Source organism: Orcinus orca, chromosome 3 (genome assembly GCF_937001465.1).
Source record: "Orcinus orca chromosome 3, mOrcOrc1.1, whole genome shotgun sequence".
In the NCBI taxonomy this organism is placed as follows: Eukaryota; Metazoa; Chordata; class Mammalia; order Artiodactyla; family Delphinidae; genus Orcinus; species Orcinus orca.
Window position 1 is genome coordinate 90,439,710 of NC_064561.1, and position 25,556 is coordinate 90,465,265.

General features: G+C 36.5%; 1 protein-coding gene across 7 annotated transcripts in view; it reads right to left on the minus strand.

Moving 5' to 3' along the window:
- The window catches only part of AP3S1 (adaptor related protein complex 3 subunit sigma 1), a 138,380-nt gene that overhangs the window by 55,129 nt on the left and 57,695 nt on the right, over positions 1-25,556 (minus strand). For 2 of the 7 annotated variants that reach the window (XM_049707649.1, XM_004267473.3), the window contains 2 exons: positions 23,555-23,662; positions 13,428-14,145 (listed from right to left, as the gene is read on the minus strand). In XM_049707649.1, the coding sequence (XP_049563606.1) occupies positions 14,017-14,145; positions 23,555-23,662 (237 nt within the window). In that variant the 3' untranslated portion in view covers positions 13,428-14,016. The other 5 variants (XM_049707647.1, XM_033423796.2, XM_049707646.1 and 2 more) reach the window with 5 other exon arrangements.

Here is a 25,556-nt window from a genome sequence, read left to right on the forward strand (position 1 = left end):
CAGGATAGAAACGTAGAAATGAATCAGAAGAGTAAAGACAAACTAAGATTTTTTTAAAGTAAAGAAACCCTATGAGAACTACGAGATATGATGAGAAAAACAAATAAAAGAATAATTGGTCTACCAGAAGGAGAAGAGTGGAAGGAGGGAGCAGAGAGTGTATTTAGAGAAATAAGAGCTGAGAATGTCCAACCCCTGGGGAAGGAATTGGACATACAAGTCCAAGAAGCTAATAGAACACCCTATTATCTCAATGCAAAAATAACTTCCCAAGATACATTATAACGAAATTGTCAAAAATCAATGATAAAGATAGAATCTTAAAGGCAGCCAGGGGGAAAAAAGAAAGTAACCTACAAAGGAACTCCCACTAGGCTATCAGCATATTTCTCAGCAGAAATGCTACAGGACAGGAGAGAGTGAAATACATATTCAAAGAGCTGAAAGGTAAAAATTGCCAGCCAAGAATACTTTATCCAGGGGTTACCCTTCAGATACGAAGGAGAAATACTTTCCCAGACAAACGAAAACTGAGGGAATTCATCACCACTAGACCTGCCTTATAAGAAATGCTGAAAGGATTCTTCAAGTTGAAATGAAAAGATTCTGGGACTTCCCTGGTGGCACAGTGGTTGAGAATCTTCCTGCCAATGCAGGGGACACAGGTTCGTACCCCGGTCCGGGAAGATCCCACATGCCGCAGAGCAACTAAGCCTGTGCGCCACAACTACTGAACCTGCACTCGAGAGCCCGTGAGCCACAACTACTGAAGCCCGTGCGCCTAGAGCCCGTGCTCTGCAACAAGAGAAGCCACTGCGATGAGAAGCCCACGCACCGCAACGAAGAGTAGTCCCCACTTGCCACAACTAGAGAAAAAGCCCACGTGCAGCAACAAAGATCCAACACTGCCAAGAAAAATAAAAAAGATGCTAATTAGTGACATAAAAGTAAATCAAAGTGCACTATACTCTAGCAATGGTGAAAAATAAACAGTCAGAACATAGATGACTTTTTAACAATTTTAATTTTTCCAATCCACAAACTTCCAATTGTTTGTGTCTTCTTCAGTTTCCTTCAACAAAGTCTTGGAGTTTTCATTCTACAAATCTTTGACTTCCTTGATTAAATTTATTCCTAGGCATTTTATTGTTTTTGAAGCTATTGTAAAAGGGACAATTTTCATTTCTTTCTCAGCTCTTTAGATTTTTAGTTTATAGAAATGCACCTGATTTCTGTATGTTAATCTTACATCCTGCAACTTAACTGACTTTGTTGATTAGTCCCAACAATTTTTTCATAGAGTCTCTGTGATTTTCTATATATAAAATCATATAATCTGCAAATAATGTCAATTTTACTTCTTCCTTTCTGATTTGGATGACTTTTCTTTCTTTATCTTGCTTAATTGCTCTAGCTAGGACTTCCAGTACTATACTGAACAAGAGAGGTGAGAGTGGATATACTTGTCTTGTTCCTGATCTTAGAAGAAAAGCTTTCAATTTTTCTCCATTGAGTATAATATTATAATGTTACCTGTGGATTTGTCATATAGTCTTGATTATGCTGAAGTATGTACCTTCTATAACCAATCTGTTGAGGGTTTTTACCATGAAAAGATGTATTTTGTCAAGTGCTTTCTCTGCATTTATTGAGATGATCATGTGATTTTAATCTTTCATTCTATTAATGTGGTGTAAGACATTTATTGAATTACGTATGTTGAACCATCCTCACATCCTAGGGGGATGAATCTTACTTGGTCATGTGTATAATCCTTTCAGTGTGTTCATGAATTCACTTTGCTAATATTCTGTTGAGAATTTTTGTATTTATATTCATCAGAAATAATGATCTATAGTTTTCTTTTCTTGTAGTGTCCTTATCTGGCTTTGGTATCAGGGTAATGCTGTCCTCATGTAATGAGTCTGGAAGTGCTCCCTCCTCTTCAATTTTTTGGAATAGTTTGAGAAGAATAGGTGTTAGGACTTCTTTAAATATTTGGTAGAATTCCTCCGTGAAGCCCTCCAGTACTGGAGTTTTGTTTGTTGGGAGGGTTTTTGTTTTGTTTTGTTTATTTTGTTTTGTTTTTACTAACTCAGTTTCATTACTAGTAATTGGGCCATTCAGATTTTCTATTTCTTCCTGATTCAGTCTTGGAAGGCATGTGTTTCTAGGAATTTATCTAGGCTGTCTAATTTGTTGGCATATAATTGTTCATAGTAGTCTCTTATGACCTTTTGTATTTCTGTAGTATCAGTTGTAACATCTGCTCTTGCATTTCTGATTTTAACTTATTTGCGTCTTCTCTCTCTTTTTTTTTTTCTTAGTCTAGCTAAAGGTTTCTTTAGTGTAGTTAAAGGTTTGTACATTTTATCTTTTTCAAAAGCCAGTACTTAGTTTCATTGATCTTTCCTATTGTTTTTTTCTGGTGTTTATTTATTTCCACTCTGGTTTTATTATTTCCTTCCTTCTGTTAACTTTAAGATTAGTTTGCTTTTTTTTCTAGTGCTTTGAGATGTAAAGTTAGGTTATTTATTTGAGATCTTTCTAATTTCTTAATGTATGCATTTCTTGCTATAAACTTCCCTCTCAGTACTGCTTTTGCAGCATCCCATAGGTTTTGGTATGTTGTGTTTCCTTTTTTGTTTGTTTCAAGATATTTTTTTATTTCCCTTTTGATTTCTCCTTCGACCCATTGGTTGTTCAGAAGTGTGTTGTTTAGTTTCCACATATTTGTAGATTTTCCAGCTTTCCTTTTGTTATTGATTTCTAATTTTATACCACTGTGGTTGGAAAAATAGTTGGTATGATTTCAATCTTCTTAAATTTGCCAAGACTTGTTTTTGTCCTTTCACATGATTTATCTGGAGAATGTTCTGTGTGAACTTACCAGAATGTATTTTCTGCTGCTGGATGGAATGTTCTATATATGTCTGTTAGGTCCATTTGGTCTAAAATATGGTTCAATTCCAACATTTCCTTGTTGATTTTCTGTCTGGATGATCTAGCCACTGCTCAAAGTGGGGTATTGACATCTATTATTGCATTTGTTGTCTCTTTCTCCCTTCAGACCTTTTAGTATTTGGTTAATATATCTAGGTGCTCCAATGTTTGGTGTGTATATTTATGACTGCTATATCTTCTTGATGTATTGACACCTTTATCATTATATAATGACCCTGTCTCTTGTTACAGTTTTTGGCTTAAAGCCTGCTTTGTCTGATATAACTATGGCTATTCTACTTCTTTTGAGTTTCTCCTTGTATCTTCTTCCATCCCTTTACTTTGAGCCTATGTGTGTCCTGAAAGCTGAAGTGAGTCTCCTGTAGGCAGCATAAAGTTGGGTCTTGTGTTTTTATCCATTCAGCTACTCTGTGTCTTTTGCTTGGTGAATTCAATTCATTTAGAGTAATTAAAGATATGTAAAGACTTACTATTGCCATCCTAATGATTTCTTTCTGGTTGTTTTGTATTTCCAGTTTCTTTTTTCCTTCTGTTTATGCCTACATTTGTAAATTGGTGATCTACTAGCTTTATGAACATGGATGTCCAAGTCGTTCCCCACATTTGGGAAGTTTCCAGCTATTACTTCTTTAAATAAACTCTGTCCCCTTCTCTATCTCTTCTCCTTCTGAAACACTTACTATTCTAATATTTGCCCTTTGATTGAGTTCCATAGATCATTCAGGCTTTCTTTGCTCTTTTTTATTATATTTCTTTGTTCACTTCTTTGCTCTTTTTTATTATATTTCTTTGTTCACTTCCATTATATTTCTTTGTTCACTTTATTTCTAAATTCCTACCTTCTAAGTCACTAATTCTATTTTCCATCTAGTCTGCTACCCATGTTCTTTATTGTAATCTTTTCATTCACTCTCCTGCTCCAGAATTTCTGTTTGGTTGTTTTTTATGATTTGTATCTCTTTGGTCAAGATTTCATTTTGTTTGTTCATGTATTTTCCCTCTAATATCACTGAACTATCTTTCTGTGTTTTCTTGTAGTTCACTGAATTTCTTCAAACAGCTATTCTGAATTCTTTATCAGCTAGATCAGTTTTCCCTAGCTGTGAGCTCAGTTGTTGGAGAATTATTCATTTTAGGGGTGAAATGTTTTCTTGGTTTTTCAGGTTCCTTATATTTTTGTGTTGCTGTTTTTCCATCTGAAGTAGAAGACAACTCCTTAAATCTTTATTGGTTGCCTTCAGATGGGGCAGTGATCACTGGTGCTGCTATATCTGGGGTTTCCTCAACTTTTGAGGGTAGACCTGCTCAACTCTCCTGTTCCCTCTTGAGGTGGCAGAATTCTTAAGATTTTATATCTTTTCTTACTCTTATAACTCACCAGGCTGACTGCTGGAAACCTCTTATGTCTTCCAGAAGGTGGTGCTACAGCTCTAGTTTGTAGTTTCTCCCTGGTCCATTTTTCTAAGAGCACTCTGATTACTGGACCTGCTCTCTCATCTCTGTACTCTGGAGCACCCATAAGGATCCATCCACAGAATGGTGGGGGGAGGAGGGGCACGGGTAGGAGTGTGGGTTTAGCACTCCAGGTGATGGGGGTGCCCATGGACCCAGTGGTAGGATTTTCCAGTGGGATAATCCCGAAAGCTTGAGGGTGACTTCCTGCTGAAGTGCTGAAGTAGTCAGCAGGAACCTCCTTAATGCCTTTTGATATTCTTATCTGTTTCCTTCCCTTTATCTTCCTCTCCCCAGTCATGGAGGTCCCACCTCAGTACTCTGGGTGCTGCTGGAGAGAAATGGGTTTCTCTGGCTGTAACCCACAAAACTGGGCTAGCTGGGCACTCACTCACAGCTTTCCACCTCCTCCACAGGAGAGGTCACCAATACTTGACAGCTTAGCCCTATGTAGGCATTGCCCTGAATGGGGAAGGGGGCTCTGGGAGAGTCCCTTCCTCTCCACTGTGTACAAACTCTTATCCTTCCCGTCTTTATGGTGTACTGGTATCTCCCCTCAGGCAGGCTGGACTTGTACAAAATCCTCTTGCTCCTGGGTATCTGAATAGGCCAGTACTCTCCAAGTTTTTCCCCTACTGGAGTGAGCAGGTTGTGGGGCAGGCTCGCTGACTCCCTTGGGTCTGCAGCCCTTACCATGTCTGTTTGTCTATTTTTGGAAGCACAAGTAGGTGAAAGTCCTCCCAGGTCCCTTGGTGTAAGGTAGTAGGTCCCACAGCTCCCCAGGAGGCACTTTTGTTCATGGAGAGATGTCTAATTAATTGCTAAAAAGCGGGGAGAGAAAACAGCAACATCTTACATTGCTATGATGCTGACGTCACTCCCTATCAATTCTTAGGTATCGATCTATTACAGAAGGTAATTCTGACATAGAAATTATGTTCTCCAATTTCTGTGATCTTACATGGGTAGTAACCACACCTCTTCTTCACCTGCAATAACTGGTTACTCTTCAGTTTGATCTCTCTCTCCCTCTCCACACACAATATATATATATATTTTAACATCTGATTTTGGAATCACACTGAGTGAGCTGTGCTAAGTCAGCAGCTGCAACACCAGCAACAGAGTCCTAATGAAACCTATCTCCCAAATAGCTGTGATTTTCACTACACGAGTCATGACAGCTATTATTTTTGGTGCTCTGAAAGACACTTATTTTGGTCAGACTTCAATAAGCTATGGAGGAATGGAGGATAAGGACTCTTTTCCTTGCCAACAAGATCTTTTGATATGAGCATCTTGAAATGAATGGAGGGCTGCTGTAGATTAAAGGTGAATACAACTCTTGTTGCACCCCTGGAGGAAGCATTTCTGGGATCCAAGACCTCTGTACCATAGATCCTAGAGTTTGTGACACAAATTCCCCTGGTGGGTCACTGGGAGTGGTGTAAGTCGAGCCACTCCTACTTCTACCCCTTGGTGCCTGGACCCCTGTGGTCTACTTGTTGGGAACAGAGCACCATATAACGGTTGTCAATTTAGGCACCTAGTGCCTCAGGTACGCCTTTTTAAAAGACCATTACTCTCCCTATCACTCCAGCAGCTTCAGTTGGGCAGCATATAACAAGGTCAGTTCATCTCATGGTTCTGCATTCATTGCAGCACTTCCTTTACTGGAAGGTAGATTCCTTGGTCTTTGTGATGCTATGTGGGCTCCCATGTAGGTTGATCAAACCCTTTGTAAATCCTTCCATAGCAATGTTGGTTGAGGTCATGCAGCCAAGAAACAAAAGCTCATATCCAGAATATGTGTCAATTCGATCAGGATTAATTCACTCCCCTTTCTAAAATCGAAGGGGCCCAAAATTAAATGCTTGCCACCAAGTGGCTGCTTGGTCTCCTCAAGGGAAGGTGCTGTATCAGGGTCTCAGCATTGGTCTCTGTTACTGGTAGTTAGGACATTTGACACAAGCAGTAGCTAAATCAGCCTTGATGAGTAGGAGTTCATGCTGCTGGGCCCACGTGTAGCCCTCAATCCCTGGATACTCCATTCCAGCTCCCATTGTATCAACACTGAGGCCAATAACAGAAGCACAATAACACTGTGCTGAGTCATTCTATTTGGCAGTATAGCGTCTCTTCAGATGATTTCTATAGGTAACACATGTTTCAAAAATCTTCATATTTTCATGCTTATTCCTATATAGGTCTATCCACATGCCTCTTCCCCAAACCTTGTCCTTGATCTTCCAATCTTTCTCTTCCAAGACTTTGGCTAACCAAACAAGTCATTAGGTATTGCCTGTGAGTCCTTGGGCCACTTTTATCCTCACATAGAGTGGATGCCCACGTATATAACCCAAAGTTCTGTCCACTGGATTTCTCCACACTATAATCTTTCCCTGGAGCTGAAGGAGAGGCAGTGGTCAACAGTGGAGAATGAAATTGGAATCAGGAGTTGTGCAGCTTACTTATGCCCTCTGGCTCCATTCTTTCCCATGTTATCACTTGCATCTTACTACAGATTGTTGCTAGTTCTGCCAAACCTTATGATTTTGTGACTCTGACAGAACCCAGCTCAGTTCTGGATGTATGATCACTTCTATGATCAGATGCTTGTCTCAACCAGGGCCCAGGAGTACCCGAGGAACTGTTTTTCAAATTACGTGTAGTTTTCCACTACAGGTGGCATTGTCTGACTGCAATGGGGTTTATGTTGTAATTGTTCAACTGGGGCATGCCATAAGCAGCACATGGCATCTTTTGCCATAACTAACAGCTCTGATATCATTGGGTCTGTCAGGGAGTATGGTTCAAGGGGGAGGGACACTTACATTGCAGGCTGGACCTGCTGCAGATCCCTTTCCTGCTCTGGGTCTCACTCAAATCTAGAAGCTGTTTGTATGAATTGGTTGGAATAGTGTTCCCAGTATAAAATAGGCTGCCTCCAGAACCTGAAGACTCCCACCAACCTCTGTGTTTGCTTCTGAGTGGGGGAGATGTGAAATACAATACTTTGTTTTTTACTTTGAAAGGGATAGGTTGGCATATCCTAGATCATCGGATCCCTAAAAACTTCACTGATGTGGTAGGGCCCTGAATCTTCACAGGGCTTATCATCCACCCATGGAGGGCATGTATCTTACCAAAGGCTTCGATGTGCTTGCAACTCCTTGTTCATCCAGTTCAAGTAACACAATGTTATCAAAATGTGGACCAATGTCATAGTATATCCAGATGACCCAGATCCTTTCTGACTACGTTATGTTCTGAGGGCGAGTTAATATTCATAGTACACTGCTGTGTATCCATAATGTGAACTTTCTGGTCCTCCCACCTAACAGGGATGGAGAAGGCGGCATTTACCAGATCAATGGCCATATACCATCTATCTGAGGCCTTGTTAATCTTCTCTAACAAAGATACCACATCTGGTACAACACCTACAATTAGAGCTACAACTTGGTCCAGTTTGCAGTAGTCCACTGTCATCCTCCAGGATCCACCTGTAGGGAACTGGTCAATAAATGGGTATGTGATGGAGGCCACCATTTTAAAATCTTTTAGGTCTTTAAGTGTCATACTAATCTCTCTCCTCCCCAAGACGCAATATCATTTATTTCCTATCTTGGCTGTGAGTATGGGGGCAATTGCAAAGCTTCCACTTAAGTCTTTCTTTCTATAATAGCTCTTATGCCACAGATAACTGTCCATGCCAGTTATATTCGCGTATGGGGAAAAATAACCAATAGGTGGATTTGTAGACCTGGCAGACTCACTATGAGCTATATCTGGGCCAGGACTAAATTTATTACCTAGCCCCCATATGCTCCCACTGTAATGGGGGCAGGGACCAAATGATGATATTTGGTCCCTAGCTAACAGTGTCAGCTTGGAAACTGTGCCCCAAAATCCTCAAAACATTGGGTATTTTCCATTTCCCAGTGTATGGTTATCCAAGTAAATAAGTCCCTTTAAGGAAGTAGTTGAAAAATCATTAATAATATGCACTTGCCATGGTGTGCAGGGTCCTTACTCCTGGAGATTTGGTCCTTCTGTCAATCAATGAGTTCTGGGTCTGAGAACTGGCTCAGGACCAGAAACTGGAACAAAAGTAATGATTTTATTGTGGTGGCTGCTCTCAATCTCCTGATCATCCATTTTTTACTTCTTTAGATTATCTAGATTGGGCAACGCCCTTACTGGCTGACCACCTACCTTGTATCTACCGAAGCTTCGTTCCATTAACCATCTCTATAGCTCACTGTGGATCAGGATCTTTGGTTGCCACTCTGACCCTGCAGTTCATTAAGATAATTAACCCACTATGCACCTCCTGGTTAAATGCCACAACCTGGCATCTATTATTTCACGATCTCATCATCCCCACTGTTATCAGGGCACCCAGCTCTGTGGCAGCATTTCCTACTATTAAGTCCTGGCCTTCAGAAGACAGTCACTACTGAGTTCCTAAATGATGCCAGTGTCCCTATAAACAGTGACATATTCCTTACTGCTTTGGTAAATGGAGGAACTTCCAGGCTGTCTTGCCTTACACAGTATATTCACTTTAGCCCACACACTTCTCTAAGGTTTGTAATCTCTTCTTCCCCTTGTCTGCTTGGAGGTTCTGTTATACTTCACTTAGCTGGGCCAAGTGTAGTGGCTCAGCCTTTCTCCAAGCTTCCAAGAACTACCCTAGCAGTGTGTCAGCACTGTCTCCTCAGGTCCCCGCCAGTGTTAAATGTTCTCTCATTGGAGAGCTTACATATAAAACACTCTCCCTCATCCAGCTTTATGTTCCTTCCCCCTTAAGACAGAACCCTCAGGATCCAGGCCCAAATATATTCTCTTGGCTCTTCCAGGTTTATTTTGGCAAGGTTCTGCAACAACTTTGGCAGCCCTAGCACTTCCCTGGCCCAATTATGTTGTGTCTCGACCCAACTGGCTTGGTGATCACAGCAGGGGAGGCAAATCCTGAGGAGGGTGCATGTTAACCTGCAAGGCAGAAGCTTCTGCATCCTCTCCAAGCAAGGAGGAGGAAGGGACTGAGTGAGTGGTAGCTTAACGGGAAGAAGTGGGCTACTTCTATAGGTCCGTATCCAAGACTTTTGCCCTGACCTTGGCTTAGCAGACATGATGAGGCTGGAATCCAATCTTCTCTTGAACTTTGCCAATCTTACAGTTAAGGCCTGGGCCTGATCCTCAGCTTTTTCTGTCCTCCAGCTGCAAGAGATGAAAGTCTTTTTATACGTTGTTAAGAAGCCCTTCTGGTCCTCATACATAGCCTTTAATTGGTAATTAATCACCCTCAGCATTTCTCTAATGGAATGAATGCCTGTAAGAACAGCCATCCAATTCCATACTCTTCATAATTACTAGTTCTCTTATATTTCTCAAATGCCTGAGACACTGTCCCTACCAAGGCATTCCCAGTTCACCATCAGTGAAAGTTTCAACAATTACACTGCTATGGCACGCTAGTGGTGAACCATGCTCCACCTGCCACCAGTAACATGGTCTTCTGTTGCCAGCCTGCCAGTGGATGGTCTAGCTCCAAAATCTCATTTTGGAATCTGCTTCCTCAGACCATTCTTGGCTCTAACTGTTTTAGATGGGCTTCCCTGAAAACCAGACTGAGACAGTGATTTGGATGCAAGCTAATCACTGTGATATGCCATTGGGCTCAAAGCCTGAAATCTAAAGGAAGTAGGATGAGGCAGAGGGAAGAGTTAAACTGCAATGCAGTCATGACAAAGGCTTTAGCTGATCCCATGGGTAGCACTGGAGCTGGGATGGCCTTTCCGAGTTGTCCTGCCTCAGCCAAGTGGGCTGGGCTTTTATAACTTGGATGTAGGATGTCTTTGTTGAGGAGTCGTGACTTCAGGCGAAGTAGCTCCCTTCAGCTGGTGGCAATTCTCAGCAACTCAGCTGAGTGCTCTTAGCCACCAACACTGCCAGCAGCTGAGGAAATGAGTGCTTCAGTCCTAAAGGATGCATGCCAGAGCATCCACTGCAGGCACCGAGGCACCTTCTCCTCTGCTTTACCCCAGAGTCCACATGAACAGCCTCGGAATTTTAAAATATCACCAATACCAGGATTACAGAAAACAATTTAATTTGGGGGGTGGGCAGGGAAGGTCTTTTAGTCTTTAGTGGTGTACAGTCAAGAGTTTTAAAGTCATGTGAAGCAGTTTCCCTTTGGCTGATTATGCCACCAACTCATCACATATTTCAATTTATCTGCTTTGCTTTTTAATTTTTAGGGGTTACTTCTTTAAAATTTAAGTTTGATTACTAATTACTTAAAATATTTACAAGATTTCAAAACAAGGTACATTCCAAAAAGTCTAGCTTCTATCCCCACACTTCTGCCGTTTCCTCCTTCTCACTATATATATAATATATATGTTGTATATATGTGTATGTATGTATGTGTGTATATATATATGGTTTATCCTTTCATTTAGAAGTACACACAACACACACACCACTCACTCTCCCTTTTTCTTAGATAACTGATAGAATACTGTGATGGTTAACTTTGTGTGTCAACTTGACTGGGGCACACGCGTGCCCAGACATTTGGTCAAACATTCTGGGTGTTTCTGTGAGGGTGTTTTTGGTTGAGAGTAACATTTAAATCAGTAAACTGAGTAAAGCAGATTGCCCACCATAATGTGGATGGGCCTCACACAGTTGAAGGCATGAATAGAATTAAAAGGCTGACCTCTGTCCAAGTATGAGAAATTCCTCCTGACTGACTGCCTTCAAGCTAGGACGTTGGCACTTTCCTGCCTTCAGACTTTGAGTTTTATAATAAATCTCTTATTTAAACAAAATCACCAACTTGATGATTTTATTTAAAAAGATTTATTATAAGGAATGCGCCCCTGTGATTATGGAAGCTTATAAGTCTCAAGGTCTGCAGGGTGAGTTGACAAGCTGGAGACCCAGAGAGCCTAAGATGGAGTCCCAGTCCAGATCTGAAGCCTGGAAAACCAGGAGAGCTGATGGTATAGTTCCAGTCTGAAGGCTGGCAGGTTTGATACACAGGATGAACCCATGTTTCAGTTCAAGACTGAAGGCAGGAAAAAGCCAACATCCCAGTTTGAAGGCAGTCAGGCAGGAGGAATTCTTTCTCACTTGGATGAGGGTCAGCCCTTTTATTCTATGCAGGCCTTCAACTGATTGGATGAGGCCCACCCACATTAAGAAGGGCAATCTGCTTTACTCAGTCTACTGAGTTAAATGTCAATCTCATTACACACACACACACACACACACACACACACACACACTACTACTACTACTACTACTACTACTACTACTACTACTACTACTACTACTACTGGTTCTGGAGAACCCTGACTAATACACACACCATCAATATACTTTCTTCCATCTTGATTTTTTTTCACTTAACATTTTATTCTAGGGATCAATTTTCAGCAATACAGAGAGTTATTTTTCATTTTGATAGCTTCATAGGACTCCATAATGTGGATGTAATCCAGCTTTTCAACCAATCTCCTTCTAATGGACATTTGGGTCATTCCAGTCTTTTGCTATTACAACTAGTGTGGTAGTTACAATAATGTATTCAACATTTCCTTACTGGTGGGCATTTAAGATATCTCCAGTTTATTATTATTTTGTTTTAAAAAGTTGATGAAATAATGACCTTTGTATATAAAGATACCCAGGAATGCTAAGAGAATAGAGAGTTCCCAAAGTGAGTCACAGTGTATGTATGATATGTGTATTTTTGATTTTTAAAAATTTTCACAGAACTTGGCATATTCTTTTTTTTTTTTAAGTTACAGTAAATTACATTCCCACGGGCAATGTATGACAGTTCTTATTCCTCACATCCTCTCCAACACTGGATACTGTCACCCCTTCTAATTTTTGCTAATATGACAAGTGAAAATAAAATCTAATTGTCCTTTAAACTTGCATTCCCTGGCTACTAGTGAGATTAAGCATCTCTACATATTTAGTGGTCACTGAGATTTAGTTTCCTATGACTTGCCTACTTCTGTCATTTGCACATGACTGGGTTTTCTTTTTCATACTAGAATATAGTAAAAGATGAAACCCTTTTGACTATTTCTTGAGGTTAGAGTATGATCCGGCCCAGAAGTTTCCCTAATTTTGGTACGTTCTAACCAAATCAAAACTTAAATCTTTCCATAATCCACCCCCACCCCCCAAAAAAAGGGAAAAGAGAAAAGTGTGGTACTGCATATATGTCCATGAGGACAGGGACTTGTTCACCTGGCACATTCAAATGACTGAAGACCAGGGACCTCCCTGCATGTTCTGCTTTGCACAACCTTCCTCTAGGACTTTTATACATCTCTGAACTGATGGAAATCCCAATAATCACAGACTGAGTTTCCTGTTGCCTCAGTAGGATGGGGCTTAGAGTCAGATTAATTTTATTTAGAAAAAATAGTGACTTTTCTTACACCCCAGAGCTTGGAGTAAAATTCATACATGCCACACATCTAAGGAAATGTTTCAAAAAATAATATTTGGGGAGGGAGGACTAGAACTAGAAGGAAAACCTTAGTCTAACTGGAAGAAGAATCCCACTCATGGATCCCAAGATAAGATTAAATAAGAAAATGTGGGCAAATTATGAGAAACCAGAATATGAGAGTATTAGGACTTAAGAAAGTTTTGACTTTGGGATGAAACAAGTGGGGCCCCAAAGGGTTTTGTGTTCAAAAGCAACTAAGTATTTGCTATGAAATTATTTTTCATCATCTCAGCAAGAAGGGATCAGATGCAAGACTTAAACCTATGTGTATAAAACAGATTTTGCAATTTCTCAATATGGATTTTAGAAAAAGATTTGTCATCTCCCACTCCAGATCTCATCCTACACAATATACTATGAGATACACTACTCTTGACTTGTGAAATAATTGAGTTTTAGAATAACGAGGTTCTGAATATTAAAAATATAAGTATAAATTAAATAAATCAACATTAACAGCTGCTTAACAGTGATAAAATATATTTTTATTTACTTCGTTGAGTCAGAGGGTCATAAAAAAAATTATTGCTAAAGTAGATACCAGGCAAACAGAATGGTGCTTTAGAAGTCCAGTTACCTTGGAGTTTATTTAAACTAAGAGAAAAAGGTCATAATGTTTTCATGCAATACATACTTCGTTCTTTAAATAACAATTCTGACAAATAACAGAAAGAATTAAGGAATGCTGTATTTGTGATCCATACAAAACACCAACATTTTGGGTTATACATAATTTAAAGAAATGTCCCAAACACTTTTCAAAATACTGTAGTAGCCAATACATAGAGGCATGCCTTAGGTGGCCATAGGAATGCAGTTTAGAAAATAAAGAAAAAAATCACACTGTAACTACTCAAATTCTTCAAAATCACTGAACAAGAAAAGCAACAATGAACTTCCATACTGATTTTACATAACTTCTATACAGTACCTTGACTTAAATCCAAGAGCAAAAGTTAAGCCTCTCCTCCTCTATTTTTGGTAAACAACTGCATGGTAAACTTAGATGACATTTCCCCCGGATTTTACCTGGGAGTGGCCTTTTAAATTTTTTATTTAAAAGAGGGCAGGTTTGGCACTTTTATACTGATGTCACCAATGTTAATATTTCTTGGGATCTCAGGAAGATTCATATTCTTTACAGCTGATACAGCACGGGCTGGAGCTCCCGCTAAGCCAGCCTGTATACAGAAGCAAATAAAAGAAAAAGAAAATGTACAGCTCAGGTGTAGCCCATCAAAAAACACTAAAGCTGGAGGACAATGATAAAAGAGTTTCATAAAACAAGCTTAGAGACCAGATGGTAGTTTGAATTGGTATGGAATGGTTACTTTGAAATACTAATCTATAAAGAGAAAACAGTTGACACCTTAAAAAATACAGTGAATACATGCAATGATAACAATGTAAAGATTTAAATACAAATTAACCTGTGCTACGGAAACATCACACACAATATTCAAATGACAAAGCTAGATCTTCACCTATATTTTGATTTAACTGACTTATGATATAAGCATAAAGCATATTTTACGTTAGCTTCCTTATTAGACATCTCTTGCAACAACTGTGATAGATTTTGGGTTTTTGCTTTTCAACTGTCATTTATTGTTAATATATGCTGTGAAATAAAAACTGAAAGTAGTAAATCATGTTCGTTTAGTTTCTTAGGGCTAAACCCTTAAAACATTTCAAAACAATGAAGTTTTTAAAAATTATTTTTTAAAATTGTAGAGGCTCTTCTAAACTTTTCTAGGAAAGTTCTAGGACATTTAAAAAAAAAAATCAGGTTTTTAAAGTGAAGCTTCAGGACTTCCCTGGTGGTCCAGTGGTTAAGACTTTGCCTTCCAATGCAGGGGGTGCGGGTTTGATCCCTGGTCGGGGAGCTAAGATCCCACATGCCTCGCAGCCAAAAAACCAAAACATAAAACAGAAGCAATATTGTAACAAATTCAATAAAGATTAAAAAAACATAATAAAGTGAAGCCTCAATCCAAAGAGAATGGTTCTGCCTAAAAATGAAACTGCAAGAAGAGGATCAATCCAACCCTTCAATGAATTAGTAAAAATATAATGATTAAAAAAATTTTGTCATATAAAGTAGATTCAACATATGTTCAGTTTACAATATACAAATTTAGAGAAAGAAGAGCATAAATGCAAAAGGTAGGATATATATAAATAAATGAATTCTAAAATTTCCAATACCGTTAGTGTACAATATTTGGCTTTCATCTTAGTTGGAAAATTTATAATTTGTGAAATAATTTTGAGAGAAAATATGCTTAAAAATAAAGAAAAATGGGGCTTCCCTGGTGGCGCAGTGGTTGAGAGTCCGCCTGCCGATGCAGGGGACACGGGTTCGTGCCCCAGTCCGGGAAGATCCCACATGCCGCGGAGCGGCTGGGCCCGTGAGCCATGGCCGCTGAGCCTGCGCGTCGGGAGCCTGTGCTCCGCAACGGGAGAGGCCACAACAGTTGAGAGGCCCGCGTACCGCAAAAAAAAAAGAAAGAAAGAAAGAAAGAAAAATGCATATATATCACTTTTCTCAAATAGCTATATCAACAGTCTTCATATTTTTATGTTTTAATTTATATACCAATTAGATTTCACCAATTTTTATTCAGGTTATGTAATAAAGCCAACAAACACATGTGAATTCGGTGTCATACATTATCTTGCACAAAAGCAATTAAGTAACAAAAACAAATCTTCTACTTTGCTTAGATTACATATATGAGACAGTGTCCATGTAATCAGAAAGATTAGTTTTAATGTCCCTTTTTGTAATTTAGTTTTTTTCTCTCATGTAATCCTACCTCTTTTGTTAATTAAAAAAATAATAATAATAAAGCTGTTACCTGAGAAAAATCTTGACTGATACAAAATAGGCCAGTGTAAACTATTTGCTGAATAAAGGATACAAACATTGTTAAGCAATGAAATAAAAGCCATAGATTATCAAGTTAGAATTGGAAATAATAGAAAAATCAGTAAAATAGTATTTAATAATATATAGTCCACACAGGCAATGATAAGGGTGATATGGATGAAAAACTCCATACCCAATTAAAGACTGAATAGGGTTGGAGAATTCAATTTTTATAATTTAATGGAGTGTAGTTGTTTTTGATGTGTAACTAAAAATTTGACTGACCTCTACATTTATACCTACCTGAAGCAATGCAGTTTTTGTTATACCCTACCTCTCTCCAACTGCCCCCCAAAAGATGTTGGAGATATAGATGAATATTATTTAGGGTAGCATGAATCATATTCAAAAGGATCTTTAACTTGATCTTTTCAAGTTCAGTGTTTAGCTCCCAAAATTTAGAATGGTTTAGGATCAGAGAAGACTCTAATTCAAAGAGCTTCCTTTTGCTAGGAAGTATGTTGTTTGCCAAGGGAACAAAAATTATTTTACAAACTTACAGATAACCTGGAACTAAGTATCATTTTTCCAGTAGAAGGATTTTATAATTTTTCTAATTAAAAAATCAATTTGCCACTATTGCTACTTTGGAATTTCTATACAGGGTGCTAATTATGAGTAGGCTATCGAAAAGTAATGACAAGGTATTTAACTATAAACATTTTAAAAGGCATGAATTATTAGAGGATTTTATTATTGAGAAAAAGAGAGAAAAGGTAGGGTGTGTATGTGTGTGTCCATCTGTCTGTTTTACTGGATGCTATGGTTAACATTTATAAGTAGTAAAAATACTTTTCTTAGTATTAAATGTCATTGTCAAGAAGCCTTCTTTTCCATAATACCCTGTACCATGAGCAGCTAAACTAAAGAATAAAACTTCATCCTGTTAAATGTCATTAGATTAAGTCGTTTCTTTGTGACCACAGATGGTGTTGACTGTTAGCTGCTAATGAGAATACATAAAGTCAATATAGCAATTGATTTCAATAGCATACATGTGCCAAATTCATATTATGTAAAACCAAAAGAAGTTTCTAAGTCAACAAACTACAATTTCTCTAAACATAAGCAGCAAGCCATAGACATGCAAAGGATGGTAACTACTCAGAACACGCAAATGAATCAAGAGAATCAAATTATTTCTCAAGCATGTTCAATACTTTTGTGTAGTTATGTCACAAATTTAAATGATAGTAAATTTAAAAATTGTAATGTGTACTTCAATTAAGTTTTAATTAAACTAACATTTTAAGAAATAAGATTCTTTAGAATATAAAATGTAAAGAAAAATATGAGAAGGACTGTTGATCGTTATTCAAATGCTTAAATGAGCTGTCAATGTTTACATACAAAAACTCAGGGCTTAAAAAAAAAAAGACTTCATGTCACTCAGGTAGTTAACACCAGAACTGCTATAAAACACATTTCAGTTTCAGACTTCCATGAATGTGAAGTCTGAAACATTTTTATTAAAGAATAAAATGTAAAAGAGGTAATTTGCCATTAGGAAATCAGTTTGCCAACACAAAGGTATAAAGGAATTTTCATCTTAGTTAAGATTTTTTTTAGTAGGATATACTCAAAACAAGATAACTTTCATTAAACACAATTTTTTTGAACACTAAAATTTACAGAAATTAAGTTTACCTGACTTGTTAGTGGTATGTACAATTTAAAATGTAAAAATAAGATACTTCTGACAGTACAGCATAGTTCTTATAGATTTAAGATTACACAGTTGACATAAAGGAGAAATAAAAAGAATGAAACCCTACTGGAGAAATAACTTGTTTCCATCTATGTTGTTATACTTGAGCACCACCATGGCAGGTAAACTGCAGCAACTCCACTAACAAAAACAAATACATGAATCCAAAGCAGTTAAGAGTATGAATCGGATGGAAGAATGAAGTACAGCATATAAAAGAATGGTCATGTTTTCTCTCCCATGAGATTAAATAAATTAACAGAATTAAGAGAAAGAAAACAAAATGAAGTCTGCAAGTATACCAAAATGAGGCCAAACAGAAGACTTATACAGACATACTCTCAGAAATTTCAAGCACTTGAATCACAAAGATAGTAATGGATGGATATGATTTGGTTTTGATTTTGTTTTTAAATTGCCAGACCCAAAAATAAACAAAATATGTGCAAGCGAAACTGAAAAAGCAGCATTACTAAAACATATTTCAAAGAATCTGAAGACTCCCTTTTCCTCATGCAATAAGCAATTAGCTTTCTCCAAGGGAAAAGGAAAGAACCTAGATATTTACTTCATCTAACACATAAAATTTCCTACCATCTTAAAATATTTTTTCAAGCTTGATATATAGCATAATAAGATGGTAGTTGAAATAATTTGTACATACTAAAACCTTTACCCACCCATCCTGCTGGAAGTTGCTATATGCACATTCATAATTTTGACCTAACAGCAAAGTGAAAGAACATCAACATTAATAAACACAGTATTAAATGGTTTCAGACTCAAAATCATTAACAAAATAATGGCAGGTTTTGAAAGCATGCTTTGAGCAGAATAGAAAATGTCAATATTTTAATTTCTGAATTTAAGGCAGAATAACTTTTAAACTGGGGACAGGCTTGCTCTTTGCTTTAAAGGCAGTGCTTTAATACTGCAATTATAAACAGATTAGAAATGCTGATGACGGTCCTCTAGTAAGCAAGAACTATGGCATTTTATGAAAATTTTTATCAAAATGAGAATATTTAAAATTTTTTAAACCTTTCAAGTACTAGTCATTTTATGTAATCTTAAATTACAGTTTTAATTTCTAGCATAGGATTTATCTGTGTGAAATAAATATAGCAGACCGATGTCATTTATGGATTTAATATAAATAGTTTTGACCCTTACAAGTGACCTCAAGGGTCCTCATCATAATTTTGAATAAGAGAGTAACTGTGTGTCAAAGTAGAGGGGCAGAACCAACTCACAAGCTGACTTTCCAATATCTGTATCTTAGGGCCGCTTTTTTTTTTCTCTATTCTTTGAAAATAGATACTTGATTAAAAAAAAAAAGCAAATTACTAGTTCTAGTGATGGAAGTTATAAGACCTAAGTGATTGATGGTTCTTTGGTAGAAAAAGCAATTTAACATAAATTGAAGACTGGAACATAGAAACTGGCAGTGATTGAGATCAATGGAGTAAATGAGACCATTACGTATTTTCAATTCCCAGGATAAAGTAATACAGATCCAGGGTCCAAAAGTGGTGTCCCTAGCTTCATGATACATAGCCCACTAACTCGGGATAAGAAACTGTAAAGCTACCTGTATGTTGCTGCTTCTTAAACACATCCAGAAAGTAGTAATTTAGTGTCTAAAAAGCAATGCCAAATTCCCAGTGGCATTTTTCTAATTACTAAAGTGGTTAATCTAACTTGTTAAGTTTACACATTTTTTCCTTGCATGGCACTCAATAAAGTATTTTCATTTTGAAATTTTTAAATGGAAGTATATGAACATTTTCATTTTCTTGAAATGGTTTTGTACAAAAAAGTTGTTCATCGCCATCTCTACATGGAAATGTTTAAAGAGTAATTCACACAGGTAACTTATGGTGTGAAAAATGCACAGGAACTAGCAGACAAAATTTAGTTTTGTACGGCTTGGAGTCTATTTAAAACATTTCCAATTTTTGCCAATATGCTTTGTAAAAATTTTCAGGGTTTACAATACCTTATTGAGTCTTACTATGATATGTTTGGATATCAGAAGGTTGCTACAGTTAAAATACATTTTATTTTGGTCAATATATTTAATTCCATGTTTTAGAGTATTTATTTCTATTTTAGAAGATTTCTGATCTTACTTTTTGTTGGCTACTTCTAATATTCACCTGTTGTCAAAACTGCAAAAGCAATTGTTAAGACTTTGGAACTGAAAACCATTAGGTCGGGGGAGGGTGACTATTTAACAGTCACTGTCCTAAGCCTTTACCGGTTCCCACTTTGTATGCTAATCTCTAAAGGTTCAGCTTTTGGTTTTTAAATTCACAGCTTCCAAAACCCAGCATACAATTTTATGTTAGAATCCTAATTTAGAAACATGGGGGAAAAAAATCTGTGAGAGTTAAATTAAGGTTCTGCCATATGATGCTAAAAATAAACTCTGATTTACATACAAAGTAAATTGTCATTTCTACAAATGTAATTTGTCAGTTAAATGACAATGTTTAAAAAAAAAAGAACAAAAAAACTTAAACTTTCCTTTTACAATGCAGGCACACAAAACAGAACAAACATGACATCAATGATATACTAGTAAAATACACTAAGTCCAATAAAAGATGAATAAACTACAAGGAGAAACTAGAATGGAAAATAGGCTACAGGGACTATATGGGTTCATTAACACAAAGAATTTTTGAGTCTGGCCTAAATAATTAATTGCCTTTGACATCATTTTGCTTTCCCTTTGTTAAAATACATTTTTCTCAAAGTCAGCAATACCTTGTCTACCTGTCCTGTCTGGGAGATTGAAAGATAAAGGTCTGTAAGAGAGAAGAATGGAAAGAGCTAGAAAGATCAGGATGTTCGGAAAAAAGAGGACTGACTTTTAAAAAGTAGTGACTAAATTCAGACCCATTTATTCATCTTGAAAATCACATGAAATACATAAAGGCTAACAAGTCTCCCCAACCCCACCCCTCTACCTCCACCCCCAGGGAGTCCTTTTACTCCTAGGCAGATTCCTGAGTGCCTCTTACACTTCCCCCAAATCCCACCAACCTCCCAGCTTAAATCCTCCTTTCCCAAGATCCCAATGTTATAGTAAACCATTTATCTATCAAAGCAGGATAGATGAAAATATATTCAGAGCATATCTTTGCTTCTCGTCTCTTTAAAGATCTGGGTGATCTTTGCTTCTACCTGTCTAGGTAATGGGAATTAAACTGGTTCACTTTTGACTGTTACCAGAAATATACTACTTTTAAGATAAAATAATAAAATCTTTGATTTCTGACAAAGTAAAGGCGACTCGATACATCCATGTTATATTTTAAAAGCTGTATCTTAATTATATCCAGGCTTCTTAAAAGATAAATGATATTCTAAACATTACTTAAATTAATTTTTAAAACATGATAAACAGGTCTTTTCATCAATCATGGTATTCTGAACTTTAAGATTTGCTTTGTAGCTTTTTGCTTACATAATACATTTTAACTAAAATTTTGTAAGAGTAAGATTAATAAAAGCTTATAGCTTGCTCTCACATAATTTTGGATTATTCTGCAGTCATATATTTGGTAGATATAACCAGTTTAAATAACATGGAAAAGGAACCCATATGAAAACTCTTGACATTTCACTGCGTCTGGAATAAAGCTGGTAGCCTTCCAAACATACTTAAAATATATGAAAATTGCTGAAAAATTACATAAAATCAACATTATTTAAACACAATTTCTTAAGGTATGATCAGAACTATATGGCTTCACCGTGACTCAAAATCCTACTTTATGAGGAAAATATTAGCAGACATCACATATAGAGAAACACTTGATAAACATATGTTAGTTTATCAATCAGATTTAAAACATACTTTTTTTGTAAAGGAGAAAAAGAAAAACTAATTTGGTAGCAGATAACAATTGATTATACATGTTAAAAGACAATCAGTGGATGAAAAACAAATATTCACCAGTATTCAAAACCATTTTAAATAGCACGTTTAAATAGCATGTTTCTGTTAAAGGACTTTAAGTTATAATGTTCTTATAACTATTTCCACTAAAAATGTAAATTCTTTATTTTACTGTTCTTTATAGATTAAAAACAAACTGGCTCATTAACAAAGTTTTACTGGACAATCAAAAAGCAAATATCCATTTTGTAATTATTACAGGTCCTTCATGACTTCTGTCAATATTATATATAGCAAACCTAAGGAGGAAAAGGTGGGCAGGTGGGAGGAAGGGCACCACCAATGGAAAGGAGTTAAATACCTGGAAATGTGATAATTCCAGACAAGAGGTCGATATATTTTTACAGATGATTACATGGAATTCACAAATTACCACATATCCACTCATTTCAGACTAATTATTAATGGATTGTATCACTGTCTCTTGGCATTTAAAATCTATAACCATATAGTTTTGTAAAGCAAAGTTTAACAGACATAAATTTCAAGTTATCATTTTAAGACTTTAAAAACTATAGCTTAGTGTTTATGGTAAACCTTTTGCCCTATTGAACAATACACTGCAAGCCAACTCTACTAAATAATATTCTTAGCCCTTTTCCTTGTCCTAAAACAAAATTTTCTCTATTAATCTAGTTTGTTTTTCCTTTTCAAAAATCAGTATTTTAAAAATTGGCTGTAGAACACACAAAATATATACAATTACTTAAAAAGAGTCATAATTTTAAGCTCTTCCCCATTACAACCCTCTCCTTTGGGAAACCAAGGAGGATGATAACTTGAGATAAAGAGAAATTAAGGACTATTTTAATTTAAAACAGAACATTGGAAAATGTTTTTATACAAAACTTCAACTGTTTCTAATCCTCAGATTTCAGATTTATCCACCATCCTGTGTTTCATTCCATTCCAATGAGCACAGCATTTTAAGCTGATCTTTTGAAAAGCCAACAAGATAAAAATTCTTCAGAACTCACCTGTTGTAAATTAATGCTAGCATATTTTTAATATCTTTCTGCTTTTATAGTAATATTTACTTTAGGTCAACCAAATAACTGTACTAATAATTATAAATAAAATTAGTTTTCTGCATTATGACTATAAATACCAAAGGTAAGAGTATCCTCAAACATGTGTAGTATTGAATGAGATATCAAGAATATTCATCTTTCTAAATTTCTGTATAGCAATAAGAAACAACCAAAATCATGTAAACTTGAGAGGCTCAGCTACAGCACCTGTTACTGATATTCAGCCTTGTTATTGAGGGAAGAGTCATATAATTCTAAAGTAGAGTTTTACAAAAGGCAAAACTGCTGGTTGGTCCTCATTCACTCAATTTAGCAGCACAAAGTTAGCTGTATATAACTAACCAAATCTTTCTCTTCTAGAATGCAATAAAAGCCATGAATACGTGTATCATTATATGGAATGTATGATTTAGCTAACTTGTCAGTGACCTTTGGGAAGGATCCAGAATTAAAAGATTAGAGCACTAAATTTCTTTTTTCAATGTGCACTCAGGCCTACTAAGCACCCATTATAACACTACTTCCTTATGAGAATTCCATTTTCTCTCCTTTCCTTTTGCAGAAATAGTTTTATAAAACACTAAATTTATATATCTTTAGAAAACCAGTTCTAAGACTTCCTTGATAATTAATGACTAAGGTTTAATGACAAATATTGATTGCATTATTCATAATTTCTTTTTTAAGCAACAAGAATTGGGAATTTTATTCATTACCCAAAGCAATTACGACTGTGGCTAAAAGAATACACAAAACTATTTGGTGGATAGTGGTCACAGAACATTTAACATACTAAAATGTGTATATTCCACTTCTTTTTAAAATTGAATAAGCATACCAGCTGTACCTAAAGGGTGATACTGAAGGACAAACAGTGAAAGCTACAAATCATGCATAATTTATGATCATGCTTACTACCTTCATCAACTAAAGCACTTTCCATTCTTACCTCAGATTTCTCCAGTTTATTTTGTGCATCAATTTGTGTAACAATCTCATTCATGTTGGTCTCCAATACCATTCCCCCCATCACCATTTCTGCAAGAATATTGTGAACCTGAAGAAAGAAAATTCACTATAAGAATGTTTCATGATCCCAGTAATTTTTCTTTCAAATACTGCTGTTTTATGAGCTGTAAAACAAAAATAATTTGGAGTGAAGACTCATAATACACTTATGTCACTACTGTGAAGCCTTAGGCAATTATACAAACCTCTTTAAATCTTAGTTTAATGAGCTGTAAAACAGATATAATAATAGTACCTCCTTCATAGACTGATGAAAAGATTAAGTGAGGTCAGTGACCATGGAAGTGCCCAAAACAAAGTAAATAATCAATAAACATTAGCTACCATTATAGTATCAGGATTAATGCTAAAAAAAAAAAAATGACCCATAAGGGCCTTTTATACCTGATTCTTAGTCAGTAATTATTAAGTTGTTTTATGCTCAAGGTACTCAATGAGGCTATGTGGCATTCCTACAAGCTCTAGATTTAAAATGAAGTAAAAGTTTCTTTATATTATAGATACTTTAATAATGCTTTTACCCCAAAGCCCACTCTATATATCTAATTACTCAGATTTTTTATGATCAAATACATCTTACAATGACAAAAAACAACATTTTCCATTGGGGAGAAAAACTATAACCCAGGTGTTTTGTCATAAGGTATTTTACTGGATCAAAAATCACCAAGTCAAAGCTGGAGTGTCACAGAAGAGTATACTGTGCTATAATTTTTAAAAAGTAATGTGGCAGCATTAAGAATGGAGACTCTGAAATTAGAAAGGTATAAATACTGACTCTATCACTTATTAGTTGTATACCCTTCAGAAGTTAGTTACTTGACCTCTCTGTTATCTTATCTGTAAAAGAGAGGTAGAAATAGTATGGGTACCTCATAGAATTATCATAAGGATTAAATAAATTCAAGTGAAGCACCTAATAGGTGCTTAAAACAAAAAACCTAATAGGTACTTTAAACAAAAACTTTTAAAAATTAAATACATAATTATACTGTTTGATTTTCATTCCTTTTTAAGATTTCATGCAAATGTACTCATGATTTTTAAAATTCCTATTATTTACTGATGTTTCATTTTGGAAAGATGGACACCTCACATACCAATTTTGAAGAATTACAGAAATTACTTTTCCTTAGCAAACAAAACCAGAAGCTACAATTGTTTTAAACAATAGTGCTAAATATCATCACTTCTACTACTATCTTTTCTGTTACTAGATACCATTTATTAAAACTCTGTTTTGATGCTGCACTTACAGTATCTGATTTAATTCTCACATTAACCTTTGTTACAGCTGAGAGAATAAACCAGCTCACTCAAGACGCATAAGCTAATATGTGGCAAATCAATGACTCAAACCTAAATCTGAGTGATCTAAGTCCAATACTTTGCTTTCTTCTGTTAACAATAATAAATGAAATTGATACAGCAAATCATAATCTATGAAAATTCAATTAAAGGTCAAGAAGATAACTAGGTGATAAAATAAAATTACCTTATAATAGGTAATAGGTACTATATGCATAAAAAGTGTTCAGAAAGAAAGGCCACGGCCAGGGGACAGAGATTCATTAAAACTTCTGTTTTAGCAGTCGAAATTCCTCTTTTGTGTGTGTGTGTGTTATGCGGGCCTCTCACTGTTGTGGCCTCTCCCATTGCGGAGCACAGGCTCCGGACGCGCAGGCTCAGCGGCCCAGCCGCTCCACATGTGGGATTCTCCCAGACCGGGGCACGAACCCGTGTCCCCTGCATTGGCAGGCGGACTCTCAACCACTGCGCCACCAGGGAAGCCCCCCTCTTTTCTTTTTAAAACAAATTCTTATGCAATAGCATGACTTATATGCTGATAGAAGTGTAACAACTCCACCACCCCCGTTTTGCTCAGGCTTTCTTATGGGTTCATCCCTACATATACATTGTAC